Source organism: Pelobates fuscus, chromosome 4 (assembly GCF_036172605.1).
Source record: "Pelobates fuscus isolate aPelFus1 chromosome 4, aPelFus1.pri, whole genome shotgun sequence".
NCBI lineage: Eukaryota > Metazoa > Chordata > Amphibia > Anura > Pelobatidae > Pelobates > Pelobates fuscus.
This window is the reverse complement of record NC_086320.1, coordinates 263,584,075-263,611,219: the sequence shown is the minus strand read 5'-3', so window position 1 is coordinate 263,611,219 and position 27,145 is coordinate 263,584,075. Positions and strand designations below refer to the sequence as shown.

The window sequence follows — 27,145 nt, the reverse complement described above, 5'->3', positions numbered from 1 at the left end:
TATGGTGGGAATGCCCGATCATCCGACCATACTGGACAGCCATACACAAGATCATCACAAGATTCTCAGATACCCCACTACCCTTAGATCCCGCAACATTCCTGATCAATCACACTACAACTAAAATGTCCACCTATAAAAAATCCCTGACCATCCGGATACTTAATGTGGCCAAGAGCCTGATCCCTCTCTACTGGAAAAAGCAATGTGCACCTCCTCTAGACACATGGTTCCAACGGATGGAGGAGTTGAGGGCGATGGAGGAGCTCTCCCTGCTGGCAGAGGGGAGGACACAGGCGTATATGACAATCTGGACACACTGGATCTTGACAACGACCAGAGCAGACTTCCGAGACTTGCTGACGGACTGAGACGCCTGACTTGACAACATACCACCAAACCCGGACCACGAAAGCACAATCAAGCAGGTCAGATAAAGCAAACCAACCCAATACGGAAACTGGCTCACGCCCTCTCCCCCCCTCCCTCTTAACACACACCGCCCCCCCCCCCTTCTCCCCGGGGGCACCCAAAAACGGAGAGGGGACACAGCAGAAAGGGTAGGCAGACGCAGAGAACCTGGACAGATGGGTGCCCGATATAGCGAGAGACATGAACTAGGGGTTCCCTGCACGGCCTGAGACCTAACACCCAGATCGGCCTGGTAGTGACCAAACTGACCGACAATGTAGACCTTAGGCCCGCACCTGAAGGACTGAGACGTCACACTGACACTCCTTAGGGGAGTGAATCGTATATCACTAATATACCAAGTCACAGGTCAGGGTTAACACCCGTTACAGTAGAGTTCCCAGAATAGCTCTCGAGACCACTCGTTAAGGGGCAAGGCCCGCCTTCACCCATGTTGTGGGACCTGCGAGCCCTACCTGAAACGTTTGCGGACAGATGTTGGGTGACTTGCACGTCACCACTGTTATTTTTCATTTATGTTTACTTTATCTTCAGGAAATACTCTGAACAGTTTTATCAGCGGACCTGCGTGTCCACAGTTAACATTGCATATATAACTTGAAAAATGGAATAAACAAAAATTTACCACAAATGGCACAACTGAATCCCTATAGTCAGGGCCAGATTAAGAGCCCAGTGGGCCTGGTGCTGACAATTATGATGGGGCCTAATTACAGAATCGTGTCGACCACTAAAAGACACTAAAACAGTCATATCTCTCAAGCGTCATGTATCTGATGGAGATGGTGTTGGAGAGAAACTCAAAGGATCTTTCAAGTTAATCCATACGACCTAACAGCAGTTTCCAGTGAAGCAGGAAGTTAATGGGCGGGGTAAAAGGGTGGGCCGCTGACGCGAATCCTATGACCAGAACTGTGCTCAGTGCCCTATGCTCAGTGCCCCATGCTCAGTGCTCACCATGCTTAGTGTCCATTGCCCCATGCCCCATGCTCAGTCCCCACCATGGGATGTCTGTCCAAAGAACTGAAAGGCCAGCCTGGCATCAGTGTCCCCATGTCGCCAAGTCCCCTAGTTTCCCAGTGTCTCAGTGTCCCCATTTCTCCGTGTCCCCAGTCACTAGTGGACACTGAGAGACATGGGAACACAGTGAGACATGGGGACACAGAGACACTTGGGGGCACTGGGAGACATGGGGGCACTTGTGGATACAGACATGGGGACACTGGGAGACATGGAGACACTGGGAGATATGTGGACACAGACATGGGGACACAGACATTTGGGGACACTAAGACACTAGGGACACAGAGACATGGGAACACAGACACTGGGAGACTCGGGCACACTGGGAGACATGGGGACACAGACATTAGGGACACTGGCTGGGTGGCATTGGGACACAGACACTTGGGGGCACTGGGAGACATGGGGGGCACTTGTGGACACAGACATGGGAACACTGGGAGACATGGGGTCACAGACATTCTGCTTTGTATTAAATGTTGACTACTCAATGCTACAGCTAAACAGATGAATATTAAGTTCTATGCATAAGTGAAAAGATCTAAGAAAAACTAACCCAAGCAAATCCTGGAACACGATTTTTCAAACAAGATGACCTTGTTTGTACATAATTGCTACCGATGTAGAACTATCTGACCAGATCTGGATAAGATAATACCTGGTCTTTATCTGAAAGGCAAAGAGCTATTCAGATAGCCTTCGGTCCTATGTAGTCGGATACGTTTTTACAAATTATCTCAGCTAATTTCCCATCATCCCTATGAGAACCTAGATGAGATCTGAAGCATCAGTCGTAAAATTCTGAACGATTGATTTGAGAACTAGAACAAAAGTAAGAACCGTCTGGCATCCTTTATTTCTGCCTGGTTCAGAAAGGAATGACCGAAGTATAGCATTTTACTGCAAAATCTTATTAGCAACTGTATCTGGCCACTGAAGGACCTGTAAACAGTGCTATACCTAAAGAAGCTGAAGAGACCAAGCAGGTTCTTACAAGACGGGAACCAATATTATTTCCCAAGTATCTGTCTACTGAAGTAGCAGAGAGATTTCAGGTGATAATGACAGAGAGAACCACAATTTTTTTCTTCAGGGAATTACCATTCTCTTAGAGTCAAAAACCCTTGTCAAAATATTTACACCTGAACTGTTCCTTGACAAACACCAGAACTGCACACTTCCTGAAAAGGGAATTATTTATCAGAAGATTGATTAGCATCCACCTGTATGCTGTAGAAACACCCTAACCTTTAGGGGCTGGTGTACAAAAAATAATTAGATGCCCCTGAGGAAGCAGAATTGTAGAGATTCAAAAAATTTATGGATGGCAATATTTTGCATAGTGAGAGAATCTCAAGCGGCAATTGCCATAAGCATTTTCTTAAAAGAAAACTGCAGACAAACCTAGGCAGAAAACCATCTCAGTCATATCGTATCTATTTGCAGGGAACAAATTGAACCTGGTGGAACTACACCATGATCCATAGGTTTGCAGCTGTACTAGAATTTGCTTCAAGCCCAGTAACATGAGGAAGAAATAATTTTCCATGAAGACTAGTTCATACAGGTTCCCATCTTTATTGGCGGAAGCGAGACTGATTACATAGATATACAGTCAGAATAAGACAATACCCATGATCCAGGCTTTCCTTAGCCATAATTGGGAAGCAGAGGCTAGAGCAGAAAGAATATCTGCAAACTGAATTTCAAAACCTGTTTGATGCAGACTCTGCCGGAATCAATAGCCTGTTTGATGCAAACTCTGCCGGAATCAATTTAAAATTGCAATTCCAACCAATAGCCTTACCTGATAGAAGCTTTCCTTAGCTGTATTTGGGAAGCAGAGGCTAGAGCAGACAGAATATCTGCAACTGCATTAAAAACCTGTTTGATGCAGACTCCGCTGGAATCAATAGCAGAAGTTATTCTTAAAATTGCAATTCCAACCAACAGCCTTACCTGATAGAGGCTTTCCTTAGCTGTATTTTGGAATCAGAAGCTAGAGCAGACAGAATATCTGCAACAGCATTACAAAACCTGTTTGATGCCGACTCTGCTGGAATTAAAGGGAAACTCCAGTGCCAAGAAAACAATCAGTTTTCCTGGCACTGGAGGGTCCCTCTCCCTCCCACCCCCCAATCCCCAGTTGCTGAAGGGGTGAAAACCCCTTCAGTCACTTACCTCAGGCAGCGACATGTCCCACGTCGCTGCCTGCTCCTCCCCCGCTGCTCCACCTTCTTCCTCCGTTGGCCGGTAGGCAAGACTGATCCCGCCCACCGGCCGAGGAGACCTAATGCGCATGCGCGGCAATGCCGCGCATGCGCATTGGCGCACCCATAGGAAAGCATTGAAAATGAATTTCAATGCTTCCCTATGGGGAATAGAGCGACGCTGGAGGTCCTCACACAGCGTGAGGACGTCCAGCGATGCTCTAGCACAGATAATCTGTGCTAGGGACCAGGAAGTTCCCTCTAGTGGCTGTCTAGTAGGCAGCCACTAGGGGAGGACTTACCCCCTGCAAGGTAATTATTGCAGTTTATAAAAAACTGCAATAATTACACTTGCAGGGTTAAGGGTAGTGGGAGTTGGCACCCAGACCACTCCAATGAGCAGAAGTGGTCTGGGTGCCTGGAGTGTCCCTTTAATAGCAGAAGGAATTCTTTCAAATTGCAATTCCAACCAACAGCCTTACCTGATAGAGGCTTTTCTTAGCCGTAATTGGGAAACAGAGGCTAGAGCAGACAGAATAGCTGCAACTGCATTTAAAACCTGTTTGATGCAAACCCTGCAGTAACCAAAATTAGGAAGCATTTTCTTGAATTTTCCATTCCAACAGTCAGTTAGCTGAAACCTATCTGACTTGGAATTTAAGATAAAACATAAAATGTGCAACCATGGAGTGAAGCACAGGAAAGTTCTGCCTCAGCTGAAAAACAGACTGCCTTTTTAGAAACTGATATCAGGTGAAACTAGTTGAGGTGGTGAGAATGCCAATTGCAACAGAGCTTTGTCTACAGCAATTGCTAAAAGCCTACTGCATGTGTAAGCAAATAAACACTGCAGCTAGGATCCTGGCATTTAAAGAATCCATCTGCTACAACAGTATATTAACTTAACCAAAACCAGATTTTAAATATCAGGCTCCTAAGCATAACCTAGCGAGGATAATCCTCCAATAGTCATACGGGTCATGCTCTTGTGAATATATACCACTTCACTTTAATTGCTGACCCTGTTGCAGCAATTATTGATTATTGAAACCCATATTAACTAATCACCGAGCAGCAGCTAATTTTAGCCAGAAAGGAAACTTAAAGTTTCCCAATAGAATTATGTAAAAGTATATGCTAATACCCTTTATAGGCTTTACTCAAAGAATAATCTATTTTGGACCCGATCTACTAAGTGCTTACCCCTGCAAAGCGCTATATGATTGAAGACTTTAGTAATAATCCTTAACCCCTTAAGGACACATGACATATATGACATGTCATGATTCCCCTTTTATTCCAGAAGTTTGGACCTTAAGGGGTTAAATGAAGAGAAGTTAAAAACTCTCCTACTTAGAAACATTATCTACCTTGCAGCACTGATAATTAACTTATTCAGGCTAGAGTCATTTAAGATAAAGCAAAAAGTCTTACCTTAAATGTCCTCAGAGTGTGTTGGAGGTTGTGAGAACACACTTGCAACAGATTCTGAGTGAACCTGGCAACAGTTAGTTGCTGCTGGGTAAACAGCCTCTCTAAGTCCTGGAAACCAATATCTTGACCCCGGAGAGAAAAAACAAAGATATTGGCGCCTGAATTTTAAAATCACATTATGCATGTCCTGCATTTTGCAATTCCACGGTGGAAATAAACATAACATGTACGAGTGTTCCACCGCCAGGACTTCCCAGCTAGTGCCCAAAAGCGCACCATCGTCTGCCCGGCACCTGGCTCGGTATAGACGGAATTAATACAACCGTCTGGAGTGTTAACCCTGGCTGATCTCTGAAAAATGTATTTAAAATAAGTAGAGCCTCCAGAGCCTCAGCCCTCTCACCATACTTCTAGTGAGAAAACCTGACCTGACACCCTCCTCTGCTGGAGGCAAGCAAAGAACTGGGGATGTCTTGGATAGGAAGCAATTTATAAGGCCAATGGTTAATTGGGGGAGGACCTTGAAAAGTTTTGGAGATTGCCTGCCTGTTTTATTCCTCCAGATGAAATCCCAGTCGTAAAGCACTGCCTCTAATCTGAAGGGAAAAAATACCTGCATTTGTATAGCCGGTATTACTGCAATACTGGCACGGCCAGGCAGCCTCAAATACCGACTGTGCCGGTAAAATACCAGTCAGGTGTGCAAAAAAAAAGTCTTTTTTTTTTTTTTTTTTTAAATGGGCCTATTCCATGGGCCTGGGCCTGGAGCTGCAGCTCCATCAGCCTCTATGTTAATTCCCTATGTTAATCCGGCCCTGCCTATAGTTGTTTTCTAAGATAATCGATTTTAAGTAACTTTGTAAAATTTAAAACTGTACATTTTTTGTGTGTTTGCGCTGTCCCTTAATCAGTATGTTGTATATAGTTTGGTCTTTATGACAGAGCCACTACTGAGAAATGCATGTTCAGTGTGTGCCCACAATTCCCCTTTAGGCTCTTCCATATTTCACTCCCTGCATAGAAGCAGGGAAGACCACATAGACTAACTGTTGGTTTTCAAACATTGTCTGACACCTGAAATGAGCAAGTCCTTTTCTGGCAACTGAACTATTAAGAAGTTGGTTGCTGAAGGTAAAGTTGTAGCTATCTTGGGCAGATACAAGAACTACTGATTTTGCCTGTTTAGGCATCAGTAAGGCCACGCAAAGCTGATGGATAAAGTGCATTTCAGTGAGGCAGATTTTGTCTGAAATCTGGAGTCATGGGTACTAGTATAGGACAAGGAAGTCTACAAATCTAATCCTCTAGTTCTGGTTCCATAAACTTCTGTCAGTAGGATTTTATGGGATAGCCCCCAGACACCGTGTCAAGCATGATTAGTGGTCTTGCTCAATAAGTGAATAGTAGCCATACCAAAGCTGCTGTCATCGTATTCACAACCTGGCTCACATTTTCTGTCTCCATAGAGACAGAGCATTCTATTAAGTTGCAAATTAATGTGTGGCTATGGAGGAAGTAAATGTACTTCTTTGACATCACTGATTCATGGAGCAATCTTATAGTTGCAGCAATCTTTGCAAAATTGCAAACAAAGTTCTAGGGCACTCTGAGTAGAGAAAGAGAGACCAGGTCCACGTACTCTCTGCATCATTACATTTGCAATTATACAAAGCTGTTATGGTGCATAGATAATATATCCTATATTTAACCCTTTAATTAATATAGGATTATAGTTAGCATGAACAGAAAATGTTCAGAAATGTATGATTGCACACACCATACAAGAAAATCAAATAAACCACATGTTAGCATTAACAAGCAGTAAGCAGTAACAGGAAACAGTTTTCTTTTGATAAGTTAAAGTAGTAAAGTAACAAAAGAGAAAAGGAGTTAGCATAGTAACAAAAGGGGGATCTTCATTTCCTCAGGTTTCAAAAAGGGAACAGTTGCTTAAATAGACTTACCACATGCTGTAATTCTGGTCTATGCGCTAATTCTTCAACTACTTTATCAATCTAGTAATAAAATAAATTGTACGATAAATGGTTATTGCATGGCACTAGCAAAGCATAAAATATATAGATGTATCTAAGGTGGGGTCAATTTTGTATCTGAAAAGTAGGATTTATAGTGGTATCTCCACATAATTGCGTTAAATACCTGTAGGGTTAATATTTTATTTAAATTTCTAAAAGTTTTAAACTAAGTGCTAAGGGAAATTTCCATCTAATGAAATTGTTAGCACTTGCCCAACTGAAATAAACGGAGCATACCATTCATGCAAAACAGATTGAAGGTAAACGTTTCCTATATATGTGGTGTGTGTGTGTGTGTGTGTGTGTGTGTATATAAGTTATAAATATATATAGAACTGATCACAAATACATACAGATATTTTGTCCTCATTGTCTAAAAGCATGTCAACAGCTTTCTGGAAAAGAAAATACAAATAATGAATTTACACCACATACACGTATAACTGATAAATGTCTGAAATACAATCTTTCAACATGTGGAATTTATTTGAAAATAATGTATTTAACTTCAGAAACTGCTGCCTACGAATCTAGAGAGACTGCTCTATGCAGAAACAACGAACCCCTCTAATCTACAAAGATTTATACAGAAAATAAAAGCACACACAGTGAAAATATTATCCCCATGTGTCTAAATCTGCCTGTGAATAATTACAACCGCAATGAACAGCCTGGGGGAGTTATTAAACACTTACTGATTGTGACAAGCCGCAACTACACAGTAGGTACCGGTAAATTAGCAACTAAAAAAATATCCCACAAAAAACTATTTTTCTTAAGGCAAATGTAATTATTTTACATACAAAATCAGTTACATTAGGAAAGTAATCAATGGGAAAATGCTTAGTGGGAATAAATTGCAAATGAACAAATTACTACTAATTGTAGGAGAAATTGCTGAAAGGCAAATATGATTTTGTTTATAACAAAGTATATACAGTATATTTTTAAACAGTAGCTTGTTGGCACCAAACAAACGACCTACAGGTACAGGCCTACATGCACTTTAATACTAGCTTCACAGTGCTTTCACTATGGATTAACCAAAACATTAGGAACAGAGAATTAACAGTTAATACATACACCCCCAAAGAAAACATACATGTAATCTCTCTTTGCGTGTTTTCTTTGGGGAAGGGGGGGGATATGAAATCTTGGTTTACAGTAGCTGGTATTAACACATAAAGAAGGGACTGCACATATTACTGTATCCCACTTCTTCCTAATCAACAGATCTTTGTAAGAAATGCCTGGGTACAAAAAGAGGATCCAAAGTAAACTTTATTAAGACACAGGGTGTGGTAACGTTTCGACTCTGAAGTAGTCTTCCTCAAGCCCCCGTCTTCTTCCCAAGCACAGACATTTTCATTTGTACTGTAGAATAACCCATTATTGCGTACAGCTGTCCAATCACAGACTTTCGCAATTAGCTGTATTACGGTTTCTTCATTCATTTCACCCTACACATTACAAGAAAACAAGGAAAACACACCTCTTTATCGAAATCCATAAGTAAGACGATCTTATCTTTGATGGAGCTGAACAGGTCATGTTTATGTATGAGTTCGAAGGCCTCCTTATTTCGAAGTGTAAGATAAATTTCAAGAGCTTGATCATAACGTTGATCATAAGTATACCTAGAGAAAGCAGTAGATAAATAAAAGCTAGTCATTTTAGCAAAAGTGTATAAGCCATTCAAGTCCAGTATTGTTTATTGTGTTCTTCATTTGAGAAAGAAAACCAAAAAGTCTGTTCATTAACTCTTAGTTTTAATTTCTCTGTTGTGCATTGCTACTTCACTTGCCGTGAATATGTGTTGCTTAGCTCAACATAGTTCCATTTTATATTTTAATTTGACTTTAAACAATATATCTAGAGCTCCAATTTAATACTTTTTAAATTAAATACAGTTGACAGATAGTTGAATTCCTCTTCTCAAACCCCTTGGTGGAAATACTATATTCAAAGTCAAGAAGAAAAAAGTAAGAAAGAAAATGTTGCTTCTTGCAACAAACATGATATTGGTGTTAAATGACAGATTTACCCTTACAAAATTTCAATTGATAATTTTTATAGTATTGTGAAATTTGCAGGGTGATATTTTTATAGCTCCAATTTATATAGAATTATCCCTAAAATCTCACAGTAGGCTTATTAGGCTATTTGTTTCTTCACATCAATCTACATTCAACACCCCATAAAAACAAAGCAAAAAAACAAACAAACATGGAAACCTGTAAAAGAATACCGAACTTGAACGACTGTTAACAATGATTTCATACTGTTTTGGGCATAGGACCATGTGCACGGTCGGTTAAAATTATGACTTCCAGGAAATTCCCGAAGCCCCGAACCGATTTGGGTGATTTTTGGATATGTTTGTCACTCAGATCGGGGCTATTAGGGGATGTAACATTTGTGGGGGTTTTGTGTGTTTAAAGGTAATTTTTTTTTTTTTTTATAATAATGTATGTTTTCTGTGCCTGGAGATAATGGAGTTTAGTAAAGTTCTTGACTCAATTATCTCCTGCCAATAAAGGAGTTCCTGCCTACCCTCAACATGGAGTCTCATAATATTTAAGAATTCATTGAGAAGAAGGTTATCATGAGCAAAAATCAGCATGGTTTTATGAAACACAAGTCATATCAAATTAACTTAATTGCTTTCTACAAAGAAGTAAGTAGAAGCATAGATCATGGTGTTGCAGCGCATGTGATCTACTTGGATTTTGCCAAGGCATTTGATACAGTTCCACACAATAGATTAGTGTTCAAACTCAAAGAAATTGGTATAGATGAAAATTCTTGTTCTGGGGTAGAACATTGTGCCATTAATAACAACACTCTGTACTTTATTATTAAGCCATTTTCCAGCTGGACAGAGGTGGTAAGTGGTGTCCCTCAGAGTTCTGTTCTGGGAGCCTTTTTATTTAACATGTTTATAAATGATCTTGAAAAAAGCATTGAAAGTCATGTTTCAGTGTTTGCAGATGACACAAAACTCTGTAAAGTAATACAATGTGAGCAAGATATTCCTTTGCTGCAGAGGGATTTAGATATACTGGGGGACTGGGAACTCAAATGGCAGATGCAATTGAATGTAGAAAAATGCAAAGTTATGCACAAGGTATGTGAATTAGGGTTAACAGCACACGAGAAGGATTTGGGAATTGTTATAGATAACAATTGGCAACAATGTGCATTGTCAATCAGGAGTGGCTAAGGCCAGGAAGATATTGTCATGGATAAAAAAAGGCCATTCATTCGCGGGATGAGAATATAATTTTGCCTCTTTATAAATCACTGGTAGGACCACAACTTGAATATGCTGTGCAATTTTGGGTACCTGGATATTATGGCACTAGAAAAGTGCAGAGGCGGGCTACAAAATTAATAAAAGGAACATATCGGCTATGAAGAAAGGTTAAAAAATGTAAACCTATTTAGTTTAGAAAAACGTTGCCTCAGAGGGGATATGATAACAATATACAAATATATCCGGGGCCAATGCAACCTATTGTCTGGAAATCTATTTACAAACAGAACTATACATAGTATACGAGGTCATGCGTTTAGACTGGAAGAAAGAAGATTTAGCAAAAGACAGTTTTTTGGGGGGTTTTTTTTTATCCATGAGAACAATAAGGATGTGTAATTCCCTGCTGGAAGAAGTTGGTTTTATCAGAGTCTGTACAGTTGTTTAACCCCTTAGTGACCAGAACAGTGTTCAATTTTCCTACCGTTAAGGACCAGGGCTCTTTTTACATTTCTGTAGTGTTTGTGTTTAGCTGTAAGTTAACTCTTACTCATTTACTGTACCCACACATTATATACAATTTTTCTCGCCATTAAAGGTCTTTCTAAAGATAACATTATTTTCATGATATCATATAATTTACTATATAAAAAAAAATGATGAAAAAAAGTTTAAAAAAACAAAATGTAAAAACAAAACAAAACACTTTTTCTAACTTTGACCCCCAAAATCTGTTACACGTCTACAACCACCAAAAAACACCCGTGCTAAATAGTTTTTAAATTTTGTCCTGAGTTTAGAAATGCCTAATGTTAACATGTTCTTAGCTTTTTTTGGAAAGTTATAGGGCTATAAGTACAAGTAGCCCTTTGCTATTTCCAAACATTTTTTTTTTAAATTAACCCCTTAAGGACTGAGCCAAATGTACACGTTGTGAACAAAACAAAACAAAACCTGGCATTTGCGCTATATGTCTGTCCAACCGTAATTCACCTCTTTCATATTAAATGCACCCCCCCTTATTATATATCATTTTATTCAGGGGAAACAGGGCTTTCATTTAATATCAAATATTTAGCTATGAAACATAATTTAATATGAAAAAAATGGGAGAAAATAAGAAATGTTATTTTTTTAGTTCTACATGTGTCATGATCTGCTCTGCTCTGTTCTGATGTCTGGACTTGGCTTCTGGTATCCAGTACTCTTTTTGCTATTCTTGCTTAGCTTTCTTGGGTTTTTGGTTTTCTATTCTAGGTCTGGTTTTCTTTATGCTGGGGTTTCTGGGTTCATTCCTATAGTTCGTCCCTAGATTTCCCAGTCTCCAGGTTTCCTTTAAATGTTTGTTTTATGTTGCCACACCCGTTTTTCCATCATTCCATTCTGTTTCAGAGTCCTGCAGGCAGCTGCTCAAAGCTTCTGCCCTTTCTTGCAGGTAAGTGCTATATATGTCTACTTAGTATGTTTTAGCATACATTAGGCAGTGTAGGACCTGACAGATATGGGGTACATTGGCGTTGTTGGCAGGCTTATGCAATGTATGATCATATAGTGTGACTAAATCCCCATGATTTTCATATGTAGTACTTAGTTATTTCTCCTCTTGTTTTGCCTCTGTTATCTTGTCTTGTTTTAGTTTGTATACCCAGCCCATGTACAGTCCTGTCCAGTCATGCCCATGTTATGTTCATGTTTTCCTCATGTCTTGTGTATATGTTCTGGGTTTAGCTTACTATCATTCTCTGGTTCTGGGTTCTACTAGTTCTGTCTTGTTTTCATGTTTGGTGCCTATCTCTAGTCTAGCCTTGTTTCTAGTACTGGATACAATCTTGCTGCAGAGTCTCCCTTTTCAGCTCTTAGGTCTGCTTAATTTCCAAGCTCCTAGTTCCTTGTATCAGCTGAAGCTGATTCAGGGTCTTGGTATGTGGCTGCACAAACGCTGGTGCTCAACACCAGGGGGCGTACGGTTACCCTGCACCAGACACTGCTAATCCACCTCCACACTGTGACTCCTACTTAACATCAGGCATAATGGGTCCCGGTCCACGCGCCGCCACCTGGACACTGTGTCTGTGTCCTGGGCGCCGGACTACCACCCTGACAACATGACATTTTAACTGTCAATGTCATAATACTTTTTGCTGAATACAAATGTGTGTATTTTATTGCAGTAAAGCAAAGTTTCACGTGTAAAACAGTACCCCCTATGTACAGGTTTTATGGTGTTTTGGGAAGTTACAAGGTCAAATATACATGTTACATTGGAAATTTAAATTCGCCAGATTAGTTACGTTGCCTTTGAGACTGTATAGTAGCCCAGGAATTAAATTTACACCCATAATGGCATACCATTTGCAACAGTAGAAAACCCAAGGTATTGCAAATGGGGTATGTCCAGTCTTTTTTTAGTAGCCATTTGGTCACAAACACTGGCCAAAGTTAGCGTTGGTATTTGTTTGTGTGTGAAAAATGCAAAAAACGCCAATTTTGGCCAGTGTTTGTAACTAAGTGGCTACTAAAAAAGACTGGACATACCCCATTTGCAATACCTTGGGTTGTCTACTATTGCAAATGGTATGCCATCATAGGAGTAATTTTCATTCTTGGGCTACCATAGGGTCTCAAAGGCAACGTAACCAATCTGGCGAATTTTAATGTGAAAAAAATGAAACACAAGCCTTATATTTGACGCTGTAACTTTTGAAAACACCATAAAACCTGTACATGAGGGGTACTGTTGTACTCGGGAGACTTCGCTGAACACAAATATTTGTGTTTCAAAACAGTAAAAAGTATCACAGCAATAATATAGTCCGTGTAAGTGCTGTTTGTGCGTGAAAAATGCAAAAAACTTAACTTTTACTGGCGATATCATCGTTGTAATACATTTTACTGTTTTGTGTTCAGCGAAGTCTCCCGCGTAAAACAGTACCCCCCATGTACAGGTTTTATGGTGTCTTGGAAAGTTATAGGGATATAACTATATATATATATATATATATATATATATATATATATATATATATATATATATATATATATATATATAGTGCTAGCAAATTAAATTCCCTATACTTTCGGCATTGGTTGTCAGGCAGGTCCCGCTAATTGTAATTACTTAAGATACCTAATTATGTAAACATATTACATAAATATATATGTAGAATTAATATACATACATGTCTCTTTTCAGTCTATGTAACTATTTAAGTTTTCATCAGAAAAGGCAAAATCTTTATTTGATTAAACATCTAAAGCTTCAGAGGAAGAGCTACCTGATGAATCCGAATTTACTTCACATTTAGGTCTCTCATATTTCTGTGCAGGATGCACAGACAAGATGTTTGGACTTGGAAAGCCATTTCCCTTTCTCCATTCAGGATTAGACCTACTGAAAGAAAAACCTAACTATACTAAAGAGGGTGAAAGAGACCTAAACAAAATTACAAGCTTGTTTGTGTTTAGGGTGTGTTGGAGGGCTGATGTAAGCACATCTACAACAGAGCTGAACAGCACTGACTGTTGGTGTGGCTGGGATTTAAAGACTATCCAAAGTCCTTCCTGACTGAATTTGGCGCAAGTGTGTACCGCACCGAAATCTCTATGTGAAGTGCATTGTAACCAGACCTCTCAACAATGTGCCTGTGTACATCCATGCCACTTCCTGCACCTGGCACAGACTGGGTGGAAGTTACATAAGCGTGGAATGCAGACACCAGGCAAGTGTTCCAATATTTAAGGAGCAGAGCTGATCCTGAGAACAAGTGGAGCCATCCCCGGCTGCAGACATCTCACCTTGCCTGAAAAAATAATGAGTCCTAACTATCTACCCTGCCGAAGGCAGGCAGACAATTTAGGCAATTGTGTATTGGAGTGTTTTTATGGTTTAGAAGAGGAGAAGAGGAGGATTGGGAGGAGCTTAATTTCTTAAAGGTATTTTCTGCCTGCTGCTCTGCCTGTCTTTTTCTGCCGAAAGGAAAGCAAATATCCCTCTTTTGCACTGCCTCTAATCTGGAGGGAAAAATAATGTGACCAGACTGTTTTCTTCTGATCAGTTTTCTTATTTTTATTTACACATAAAAAATGACAGGTAATAATAATTCACTTACAATTCTGCTAGGGCCTCCAGTAATGTTCTGTTCTCTGGATATCGGCTTAGATATCCCTTTAATGCTTTGGCTATGCTTTTACCATTATAAAGGTCTCCAGGCCATTCTCTAATTAGTGTTGCAAAACTCTGTGGGGAAAAAAAAAAGATGGATTGAGTAAAGTTCTTCAGAAGGTCAACATTACTCATATCTTGCAGAATGCATAAATGCACATGTATTCACACTGAATCAATCATTTGTAAAAATATAATAAAGTTACAGAAATAAAATAATCAAATGGTTAAAAACATACAATAATACAAATAAGCAGGAAAGGAGTGTTTTTACCTTATCACATGGAAAACATGAACTTTACTGCTTTTACCATTAAATGTACCTTTTGTGATAGTTATTAAGTTATTCACATAGCTTTGAAGTGCATGGACATTAAAATGTACAAGCCATAATAGGAATGTTATTTTTAGATCTTAATGAAGTATGTGGACAAAGACCTTGGGTTAGAGAGGTGTTGTTATCAGAGAAGGGTTAAAATTAAGGTGATCTTAGGTGGCTTATATAGGGTCCCTGGAACAATGAATTTGCCTGGCCCTATTCACCATCTCTATGTGAAAAATGAAAGGTTGTAGAGGCAAGCCGCTAACCTGCCTAGGACCCCATGGGATCCTCATACTTTTCTGGATTTAATAATTGTTTTTAATATATTTTTAGATAATCATTTTACAATTTCACTCCAAGCACTATTACTACTAACACTCTATGCAGGTTATGTTGCAAGGACTTTTCCTGCAGTGTGTCCATGCATTCTTTTTACGATAGATACACAAGTGTAAAAAATTAATTAAAAACGCCTATGGGGTAGGACCTGGCTTCTGAGTTTGGGAATGCCAGGCTAGCATCTTGCTTCATCTATAGCTGACAGAGATCAGAAGGCCAGGTGCTCCCATTTGCTCTCCTAAGCCAAAGCAAGTCAATTGCCAGAAAGTGTCAGTATCAGTTCTGGGCTTAGACCTGAGGGCTTTCGGATCTCAAATGGCTGCAGTCGAGGCAGGAAGAAATTTGTCGTTCTAAAAAAGGTTCTGTTCGTGGTACCCCACTGTGTTCTCAATCTATACTGCCTCCTTTGGTAAACTAATCATTTACTTTGAATTCCAATATCACTTCAATGCTGATGACATGCAAATCTGTTTTCTCCTGTCTGACTGTCACTCTACTATTTCTAACTGGATGGTATCTAACTTTCTTACACTCAATCTTTCCAAAACATAACTTCTTGTCTTTCCTCCTTCATATGCAGTTACTCCCGTGTCTATCTCCCACCAAGTCAACGGCATTATCAGCAGCTTTACCTCATAGACTCGCATCCTTGGTGTACGCTGAATTCCAACCTCTCCTTCACCCCTCTCATCCAGTCAAATCCTGTAGATTCTATCTCAATAACATATGTAACCATGCACTGTGTTGTTACATTTGGCATAATGACACATTTCGCACTGATATGATTCCTTCTGAGTTTATGCCTGAATAGCCTGAGCAGTATCTTACCTGCCTATTGTTTGTGAGTGCTATTTACATAGGTATTTATTGATGCATGTGATAGGTAAACTGACAGTATTACACTCACCTACTAGTGGTATAAGATATATTTTAACTGAGTGGAGCAACAAAAGGCAATGGGGTGACTTACCCCAAGTGTCTATATAGATGTATATGGTGGTATAGACAGTATTATTATTGGAATTTATATAGTGCCAACTAATTCCGCAGCGCTTTACAATATTATGAAAGGGGGGGGATTTACAATATATAAGACAATTACACAGTAACACAGGGACAATAGGTAGATGAGGACCCTGCTCAAACGAGCTTACAGTCTCTATGAGGTGGGGTACAAATACACAACAGGGCAGCAAGGGTGACAACCACCAAACAAGGTAGAAAAGTAGCAGAGCTGGAGGTGAGACTGGAGTATGGCTTTTTAAGAGAGCAAGAAACAGACTTGGGTGAGTATAGATAAGTTACTCTGGGAGTCCATAAGCATTTCTGAACGGATGTGTTTTGAGGGGCTTCTTAAACAATTAAAGACTAGGGGAGAGTCTGATGGGGAAAGGCAGGCTGTTCCAAAAGAAGGGAGCCGACCACGAGAAGTCCTGCAAGCGCGAGTTAGCAGTAAGGGTGTGAGCAGCGGACAGGAGAAGGTCACCGGCAGAGCGGAGAGACCGAGAAGGGGCATATGTATGAATCAGGGAAGAAATGTAAGAGGGGCTAGAGTGCATAAAAGACAGAAAAAGTACAGATATAGTACAGATTGTAATAATAAACAAATAATGTGACTCTGGTCAGATCACTCACATTTAATGGAGCCATAAATATTTGCTCCGTTTGATCTATTTTTTTATTCCGTAACTGGGCACCTCTATCTTAACTCCCTATCAGTAATTGTTAGAAGTACTTTCCTTTACATCTGGAGTCAGCAGAAAGAAAGCATACATAGAAGAGAAGAAATTAAACAATGTTCATGTGTATCTTCCTCATTTGCTATGTGTGGCCTGGTTATTTGCTAAATCTATAATATCAATTTATAGAATTCAGAGCCTCACATAAAATAAGTTCAAAGGTTATTCCAACCACTATAACCACTTCTGATTTTTCAAGTGTTCATGGTGGTAGGAGTATGGTTGTGCAGTGTTTCAGCTTGAAACACTGCACAAACATCTTAGAGATAATGCGCTCTGAGTAAATTAAATGGTCCAATCAAACACTTTTCTATGGAATCCTGTGTGGCTCCCATGGTATCAGACGGGATTGTGCTAAGAAGCATAGGTATTCTTGCCCAGCGCTGAATGTTTTTAAGTGTTTTTTGAGAGGGGGGGGGGGGGGGGGGGGGAGGGGGGCTAAAGAATAATGCCCAATAAGGTATTATTCAAAGAGGGAATAAAAGTGTTGATTAAACTCTTTAACACAAGTTATAACTAATTATGAATGTTTAATTAGATGGTTAATTTCCAGAGAAGTGAAAGTTACTATTTAAACCCACTAGGTCTAAAGGATAAAAGCAAATGCGGGCATAATTTCCATATGCAAATATATTTCTGTATGGATATATTTTAAAGCATTATTTGCAAAATTCCTGCATTTGACAAAATAAGTTCTTATTAAAGGTCCTGTTTTTATTATATTCTTTGTTATACATTTCCACTTTGAACACTCAAAGAGAAACAAATTCCAGATTCATCCCTGAGTGTGGATTATACCACTCAGAGCCTTATCTGATTGGAGCTCTATCCTTGTGAGTGTATTCTTTTTCTTCACATAATTGAGATATTGAACATACTAGGTTGCACTACTGTTTTTTCTTTTCTGCTTATATTTTACATGAGATGCCAATAACAGAACCTCAATCAAAACCTAATTTTTGACTGAACTACACTAAAGCATTACCTCCTCAAAGGCTTATACAAAAAAGACCCTTGTTTTATTTCGCTAGGACTTTTTAAGTATATCTAAGTTATCTCTATCACTATTTGGTTTTACACTGTGTGTATATATATATATGTATGTATGTATGTATGTATGTGTGTGTATGTATGTATGTATGTATATGTATGTATATGTATGTATGTGTATATATATGTATATATATATGTATGTATGTGTATATATATGTGTGTATATGTATGTATATATATATGTGTATATATATGTATGTATGTATGTATGTATGTATGTGTGTATGTATGTGTATATGTATGTATGTGTGTATGTATGTGTATATGTATGTATGTGTATATGTATGTATGTGTATATGTATGTATGTGTATATGTATGTATGTGTATATGTATGTATGTGTATATGTATGTATGTGTATATGTATGTGTGTATATGTATGTGTGTATATGTATGTGTGTATATGTATGTGTGTATATGTATGTGTGTATATGTATGTGTGTATATGTATGTGTGTATATGTATGTGTGTATATGTATGTGTGTATATGTATGTGTGTATATGTATGTGTGTATGTATGTGTGTATATATGTGTGTATATATGTGTGTATATATGTGTATATGTGTGTGTGTATATGTGTGTGTGTATATGTGTGTGTGTATATGTGTGTGTGTATATGTGTGTGTGTATATGTGTGTGTGTATATGTGTGTGTGTATATATGTGTGTGTGTATATATGTGTATGTGTGTGTATATATGTGTGTATATATGTGTATGTGTGTGTATATATGTGTGTATATATATATGTGTGTATATATGTGTATGTGTGTATGTGTGTATATATATATATATATATATATATATATATATATATGTGTATATATATATATGTGTGTATATATGTGTATGTGTGTGTATATATGTGTGTGTGTATATATGTGTGTATATGTATGTGTGTATATGTATGTGTGTGTATATGTATGTGTGTGTGTATATATATATATATATATATGTGTGTGTGTATATATATATATATGTATGTGTGTATATATATATATATATATATATATACACACACACATACATACATACACACACACACACACACATACATACTTATTTCAATTTATACTTCGTGCAAATCTGTTTTTCCTTGTTTTCTACGTATGGCTTTCCCTTGGATTGTTAGGGTATCCAATTAACAGAATCTGCTGCTATTTGAGTGAGCGCTGTTTCTCCATCTCTCTGTTATCTAATTAAGGGTAACCTTTCAAGGCCAAAACTACTTTAGCTTGCAATTCCAACTACAAATGTAATGATTTTGAGAAGTCTATTTAAAAATAGAGTGACATCACTCCATTCAGATACCAGAATGCGGTCAGATTTGCCCTGCTTGGGTAAGCATCCTGGTGAAAAAAAAGTGATATGAAAAGGCACGATATACACCATATGAGATACCCTAGAGTCTCCCCTTTCACAAATGATAGGCATTCAATGGGTAATTTGAACAGTCAAACTGCTATAATTCCCAAAAAGTTCCAACTGTACAAACTGAAATGGTCAGATCTTGTATATGACACTACCTTCATAAAATAGTGGTAAAGGCATACATTTAGAGTATTGTTTTAGTCAGAAGAATTAGCTAAGCATTAATGGGGGGAGATGATCATAGTGGCACATAGACAAAAAATGCAATGTGTATGTAAAATATGAAGATACTGGTGAATAAATGGCAGCATATTAAGGCACAATATACACCTTAAGCGATACTCTGGAGTATCTACTTTTTAAAAAAATGGTAAGTGTTTGTGGGGTAATATAAACAGTTAAACTGCCCCAAAATGAGACATGGGACAATTAACTCCTCTCAAAATGCTAACTGTAAAAACAGAAATGTTATATGGCACTGTAGCTTCACAGGCATGCATTGAGGGTGTTGTTGTTATTATTATTATTATTATTATTATTATTATTAATAAACTGCCTACTAACTCTGCATTAATGTACATACAATAGGTGGACTTACAATTATGCAGTTTTTGCAGAGATTGTCAGTTAAATGGCTATGCAAAAAAAATTGTCAAAGTACCCTTAGGTAAATAGCCTGTGATGTCTTCATATAAATATATACTTTTGTGTAGCAATTTTGTTTTCTGTGATGGCTAATAAACAAAGACAAATATACCACATTATAAAATTGTTCCACATTAAAATTGTATTTTGTGATTGGTAACTAAAATCCTAGACATATGATGTATTCTGTAACTAAGGACAAATATTTTTTTTCTCTTAAGCTGCACCAACTATGTAAACATTATTGCTAAAACTGCAGAAAATGTGTGTGTGTGTGTGTGTGTGTGTCTGGGGAGGGGGGCGCGGGGGTTGCATTTATTTTATAATAAAATATCATTTATATATGCACATGTCAGAAGAGAAAGATGAACATAAAATGGCAAAATTGCTTGTGTTCTTTAGTACAAAACAAGAAACTGAAGTGGTGTCCTTCAAGGGTTAACTCCTACAATATTAAAACTCTTCATTAACAGAGTAAAGAAAAACTATTTATTTTACAGTATCCTGGCAAACAAATTCCCACATGAATACAGCATTGGCCCAAAGACCTCACTAATTATATCTTAGCACTAAGAGCCAGATACCAGACAAAGGGCATTTGTATTGAATAACCAGAAATACAGCTATCTTGGGTAATTTAGTCCATCCCCATGGGAGCCTCTTATCTGTTATCTATAGATTATGTACAATATGATATCACGCAGGGGAATAAACTGCCATGATGTTGGTTTCGAGAATCCCTGAAGATTTCTTCAAAAGCACATTTGAAAGATATTCAAACAAGTACGAAGCTAATAAGAATCTAAGAGGTTAAATATATCAAAGCATATGCATTCAGTATGCTTCCTACATTGCCATGTGAACCATGCATTAAGGAGCAATTCTGTTGACATTTCTTCATTTTGCCTTAGCAGTGATTGTCCCTTTAAAGTCTTGTCACATTGTTGATGTTGCAATGAAAATATAATTACAGATGTATTTTCTGTAAGAAAGGTCCCATTGCTAGCTGGATACGAACCCTGCTGGCTTTTAATACAGTTGGAAATACATCTCACAATAATAAAGTACACCTCCTGGTGTGTTACACTGTTTGAACGGAACATAACAAAACTTTCCAGCGTGAGACTTAGAATGAGAATCTTTATTGTTCCAGGATCACAGAGAGAAGGTGAGTGATATAGACGTTTAATCTACTAACCCCTAAGAAGGAATTCCTGGCTAATCTTTATTTTAGATAAGGAAATAAACATTACATTATGCAGTCTGGGGGTCTAATGGACTCCTATGCTGTCAAGTTATGTGTGATACTGTGTATTAGTAGATTGAGGTGGCCTAAACAAGACTTCTGACATATAGTCACCTCATGTTTGGTGAAGGGCAGGTTCAGGTTTATTTTATTTTATGAGGGTAAATCTTTATTTACAAGAGTTTAATACCATAGTATACATACAGAGTTAAATAAGCAATGTACAAGTGTACTATGCTGTAAGAAATAACAACCAAGGGAGAGCATGATACGTAATCAACCATAAGAGTACATCATTTCTCAGGTGCGCTACAATTCATGCAGGATGTCCCCAGCGTCCAAAATAAGAGAGGGAATAAAGAGAGAGGGAAGATGCGCAAAAGGATGAAATATGGCGGGAGAGGTAGGAGTGTATTTGGTTATAATGGGATACCTTAGTCAGTGGACTATTTCAATTCAATTAAGAGATATGTGTTGGATCCAGGGGGACTAGGTAGCTGTATATTTATCCATGTAGCTGCAGCAACCATAGCTTCCATTGTGTGGATTTCCTCTGCTCTCTGCATCCACTGTTGGATGCCTGGATCAGTATTTTTACGCCAGAAGGGCGGGATTAAACTCCTCACAGCTGTTGGTAAGTGTTATAAGGGACTTTTAATACGTGAATTGAGAGAGCTGTGTTTTGTAGCAGTATCATGTCTAGCATGAAAGGTACTTTGTCCCTAGTAATTTATTTTATACATCTGCAGATCACCTTCCAGAATATTGAAATGATCATAAACAACCTAAATAGGTGAAACATAGTGCGAGGTTCTGGAAGACATCTTTAGCACAATTTGGACTGGCCCGGAAAAATTGTGTGTATGATAACAGGGGTTATTTACCATCCGCTTAGGATCTTGACCCATTAGCAGAAATGTTTACAGCAGGGGGTGTATAGCTTCCCTGTGATATTACACATTCTTCTTTGTCTCTTAATAGTTGGGTTAGCTTTTTAGGTTTATTATGTCCCTGAATATTATGACAAACTCATCAGTAGTGTGGGTGTGAATGGCCCAGCAGCTGCTGAAGCTATACAGTTATAAGGCCTATGAACTAACCTAATTTAGGAAACCTGTGCCTGTCAAAATTACAGTAAGATGTATTAAAACAAAGTAAAATAAATAAAAACAAAACTTATGATGCCCACCCAGAAAGCAAGATCACCAACTCTTCCACCCCTCTTCTCAGAAGGAGGGCTTGAAGGGCGCCAAGAAGTGTGCAACTGGGTCTCTGTGACCTCAATAGGTAAATTATTCACAGTATCCCTCAATACAGACCATAAACACCACAAACATTAGTCTGTATTGGAACCGGTAAATTAGTAGAGCAGGGACATCCAATGCCCAGAACCCACCCAACGAAAAGCCTTTCATACCACCCGCTAAAACCAAGTATACCCTGCCCAAACCTCTAGCCAAGAATCAAAACTGCTATATCTGGCAGCTGAAGAGGTGAGAGTATGTATCCAAGCTGCAGTGTTCCCACATTAGCCAAGTGCCCCCTCCCAATTCCTGAGGAGCCATAGCTGTGGTCCAGCCATGCATCACACCAGCTGTGTCTGGCAAATGAAGGGTTGGAACAGGGGGTGTGGCCTCATGAAGCATCCCCTCAAGAGTATTAATATATATTACATAATCCAGGATACAGGCGCACGAGGTCCAAGCCGCCCTGCATTATTATTTAGGTGAACAGAGATTCCTGGTTTGGCAGTACCTAGGTTTCAAGTGCACAACTTATTCCTCCTGGAAAAAGCAGGCATCATCGAGGTCTCACAGAATGCGTCAGGCCGCTGTGGGCCTGAAGTGAGACATAGGACCCCCATCTGTATGGGATCCATTTCTCATGAAGCATTGTGGTTATCGAGCATAATGCCCTGCGTGCCTCCAGGGACAAGAATGCAAAAAAGGAATTTCCAGGCACTCATGCCTGCATTTGTTTATCTATAAGGAGACCATCATGAACTCAGTTTAGAATAGAGCACTCTTGGAGTTTTCAAAAGGCAGAGGTCTGCTTGTACCAGGACTTGTCCTTCTTGACCCTGGATTGTAAAGATGATTGTAGGAACCGCACTCAATCCCAGCAGCCACCGGTGCACTGGAACCGGACCAGCAATCCCAACAGGTTAAGGCAAATAAGGAATTTCCAGGCACTCAGAGTGTTAAAGCCGCAAGCAGATTTTAATAGAACAAAAAGAGCAGCAACGTTTCGACCTTCTGAGAGGTATTTTTCAAGCTTTCAGAAGGTCGAAACATTGCTGCTCTTTTTGTTCCATTAAAATCAACCTGCGGCTTTAACACTCTGAGTGCCTGGAAATTCCTTATTTGCCTTAACCTGTTGGGATTGCTGGTCCGGTTCCAGTGCTGCCCGGTGGCTGCTGGGATTGAGTGCGGTTCCTACAATTATCTTTACAATCCAGGGTCAAGAAGGACAAGTCCTGGTACAAGCAGACCTCTGCCTTTTGAAAACTCCAAGAGTGCTCTATTCTAAACTGAGTTCATGATGGTCTCCTTGTAGATAAACAAATGCAGGCAGCAAACCACGTTGCGGGGTGAGCCGTCAGGGCAATAGGGTCGGAGTGATTTTGATTGGTGGAAGCTTTAGTTGTCCTGGTATAAGGTAAAACAGGCTTTGCAGAGTGGACCACAGATCACGCTCTGGTCCTTTTGCATTCATCTCTGGAAGACCTTAAATCCTCAAATTGCTCAAACCAATATTGTCCAGGTCCTCTAGCCTACGTCTCATATCTAATAGCAAGGTACTTTTTGATGGCGTAGTGCAGTATCTATTGTGTGTTGTTGCTGGTTGTCTGTTTCCGTTGCGTGATGCCTTGTCTCCGTTACCATCTCGTTTCCGTTCGTGGCCTGTAAAGTAACCATGAGGGAGGTCAAGTCTTCTCCAGTAGTCAAGCCCTGGATATCCTCTGCCGCCCCATCTTAAAAGCTTCATAAAAAGCTGGGGTAGTTTGAACCGAGTTAGGGTCTGCTATTGATTATCCCGAGGATCACGGAGAAGCCGCCATGTTGGCTGTGCCTTGTCTGCCTCCCAAGTGCGAGGCAAGGGAGGCATGGAAGCCAACCATTGGGCCAATGAATCTCAAGGGAAGTGTCCTTGGGTTGCCACCTGGCACTTCGACTTTTTCTTATGGACCATTGCATCTGCTTGCTGTATAAATATCAAATTAGAGGCTATGTGGACAGAGCTCCTTTTTCATGCCTGCATGCAGGCCATGCCCCACAGTCAGGATTTTAGATCCTGGACTTCATTGTGTTTTATGCAGCTGCCATATTGACCAATTGACCAATGTTACTGTCCAGTGGTAGCATGTGTTCACTCTGGGTGTTATAATGCTCAATAATCTAGTTACATGGTTTACAAAAGTTGCAGAAGAAGAAGACATTAACGCTCGATTTGTATAGGTTAGGATGGATAGCTCTGTATTAAGTTGACTAAAATCCCCAAAAGCTGAGGAAAACATTCACCTTATTTATAGCCTATTAATTACCATTTCATAACAAAGATGAGGTCAGTACATACAGTCTCGGTGGGTATTCACCTATGTTAGGGGTTCAAAATATTTGGTCCTTCCAATGCCAAAATCACAGCTATGGCTTGAAACAGACCCTACTAAGGACTGCAACATTGCCACTGGGTGATTGAAGACATACATTTAGAGTGTTCTTCAGTCCCAGCAATGTTCTCATTGCAGGGTTTAAGTACCTCTATCGGCTATTACTCACACAGCCACTAGACAAACTTCGGCAGAAATAGTACAGTAAATCTCTGCTACCTCTATCCGTTGGTCTCCGAGACACCATCGGATTGGTGCAGTGTGACATTTTGCCAAAGTTTTTCTTCCTGCAGGTCGGGGTTGGTCACCTAAACAGCCACAAGGGAGCTATAGCATAAGAAATACAAATTTGTATTCCTAATGCTATAGTGTTCCTTTAAGTTTATGTCTGCATGTGTGCATTATAAGATGCTTTGACTTTCCCTGTGGTATAATTTCCCATTGGGCAGAGTATGCTCCTGCCTTCAGAAACATGGGTGATGGCGATGCCATGGCTGCCTTCTCTGCCTGATACAACCCTGCCCTACCTGCTACACTCTGAGATCACTCTGAATATTCACTGGGATCAGTCTAAAGGGTGTCTGATCTTTGTATGCCCCCCCTCATACATTGGGACCAGAATGATTAACATGCACTACACATACTGCTCACACTATAAATAAACACAGCATATAAATATTTTGGTACCTACACACAAACACGGGTACCCACAGTGAACACACACATGTTACTACCCACACTGTATACAGACTACTCCATCTGTGCCGCTACCCACACTACTACACATTCTGATCTCCACATTGTTGCACACATACACTCAGACATATGCACACACCAGTACACATGTGCATACACAAGGAGTATGTGTGGTATTGCGTTGAGGGCGGGGTTGCTATAGGGTTAGCCTTAACTACCAAAAATGGATTTAGATTCGAGGCATATTAGGCTTTTAACAAACAGGACTGATATTTTAATCTATTTTGAATTATTTTTATTTAGTTGCACTGGATGTCCAGAACTTGGACAATTACCACTGTCCTTAAGGTGTAAAGCAACTGCACATAGAAAATACAGAAACACAATTATCTACAAAGCAGCTATGACCACAATGCACGCTGTATTGAGAAAGGCTTTGACTGGTACATAACTTACACCAGGCAAGATAAAGAATTGGAATTCCCTTTGCATATACACGTTGTAAGAATATCCACCCAAAACATCAGTAAATACTAAACAAGTAATAGTTCAATAGAATAGTTTTTATCATAAGAAAACAGAGTCACGTAATGTGGTCACGAAATGAAATGTAAGTTTAGGTCACTACATGCTGCAAGGGAATTTTACCTAAGCGTCAACTTCAAATTATACATGTACTTAAATATGAATATATTACTACAATTGCATTTTACCTCATGGTCCGTTTTTAAAAATTCGTCCAAGATCATTTCATAAATGACAGGTTTCAGGCGTAAATCTCCTCTTGGTATATACCTGCTGATTGCCTGCAAGACATATAAGAGTTACAGATTAGCAGCAGCGCCTTTATGAAAACTATTCACAATAACCCAGATCTGAGGCAGTACATGGCATTCTGGGGTTTAAGTGTCTAACAAAGAGGGATCCCAAGCTACATCACATGATACCATAGTAACATTTCAATCAGGCTTACATCGTGGATATGTTTTGTAATAATACTTTATTAATAATACTGCCTGTTAAATATAATAATATTTAACAGGCAGAAAGAACGATTGTATTGAAAAATGAAAACTTGTATATATTACTTCAGACTTAAAAAGAAACTAGTAAAAATTACCATCTATTATTTAATACATTATATAGATAATGCATTAAAAACATTAACAGTAAAAACTATACACAGAGTAGGCTCTCTAATTAGGCAATTTAGGCGGCCACCTAAGGCCTCGCGGGCGCCTAAATCGCCTTAGGACAGACTAGACTGACGGGTTCTCTGTCTATGACCGAGGACCCGACACAGGAGGGGGCCCGGCTGCTTGCGCTATATGCTGCCGGGTGCGATCTCCCTCAACTCGGTCTGCCCTGGGGGAGAGCCAGCCTTCAGTCTGCAGCTCTGCCGGTTGTGAGCTGCAGACTGAAGTGTCTTGCGATCTCCAGCCAACCACGGCAACGCTCTGACTGGAGATTGCGAGACATGTGGTCTGCAGCTCTGCACCCGCCAGAGCTGCAGACCGGAGAGCCCACGGAACCACCAGGGACAGAGGGAGCCCACTGGACCACCAGGTAAATTT

At 39.4% G+C, this 27,145-nt stretch overlaps 1 protein-coding gene across 1 annotated transcript in view; it reads right to left on the bottom strand.

Annotated features, from left to right (window-relative positions):
• The window catches only part of VPS41 (VPS41 subunit of HOPS complex), a 312,102-nt gene that overhangs the window by 44,876 nt on the left and 240,081 nt on the right, over positions 1–27,145 (bottom strand). The window contains exons 17-21 of the mRNA XM_063450642.1: positions 26,285–26,377; positions 14,501–14,628; positions 8,628–8,772; positions 7,489–7,530; positions 7,064–7,114 (exon numbers count right to left, since the gene is read on the bottom strand). Coding sequence (XP_063306712.1) covers positions 7,064–7,114; positions 7,489–7,530; positions 8,628–8,772; positions 14,501–14,628; positions 26,285–26,377 — 459 coding nt within the window. The remainder of the gene's footprint in view (positions 1–7,063; positions 7,115–7,488; positions 7,531–8,627; positions 8,773–14,500; positions 14,629–26,284; positions 26,378–27,145) is intronic.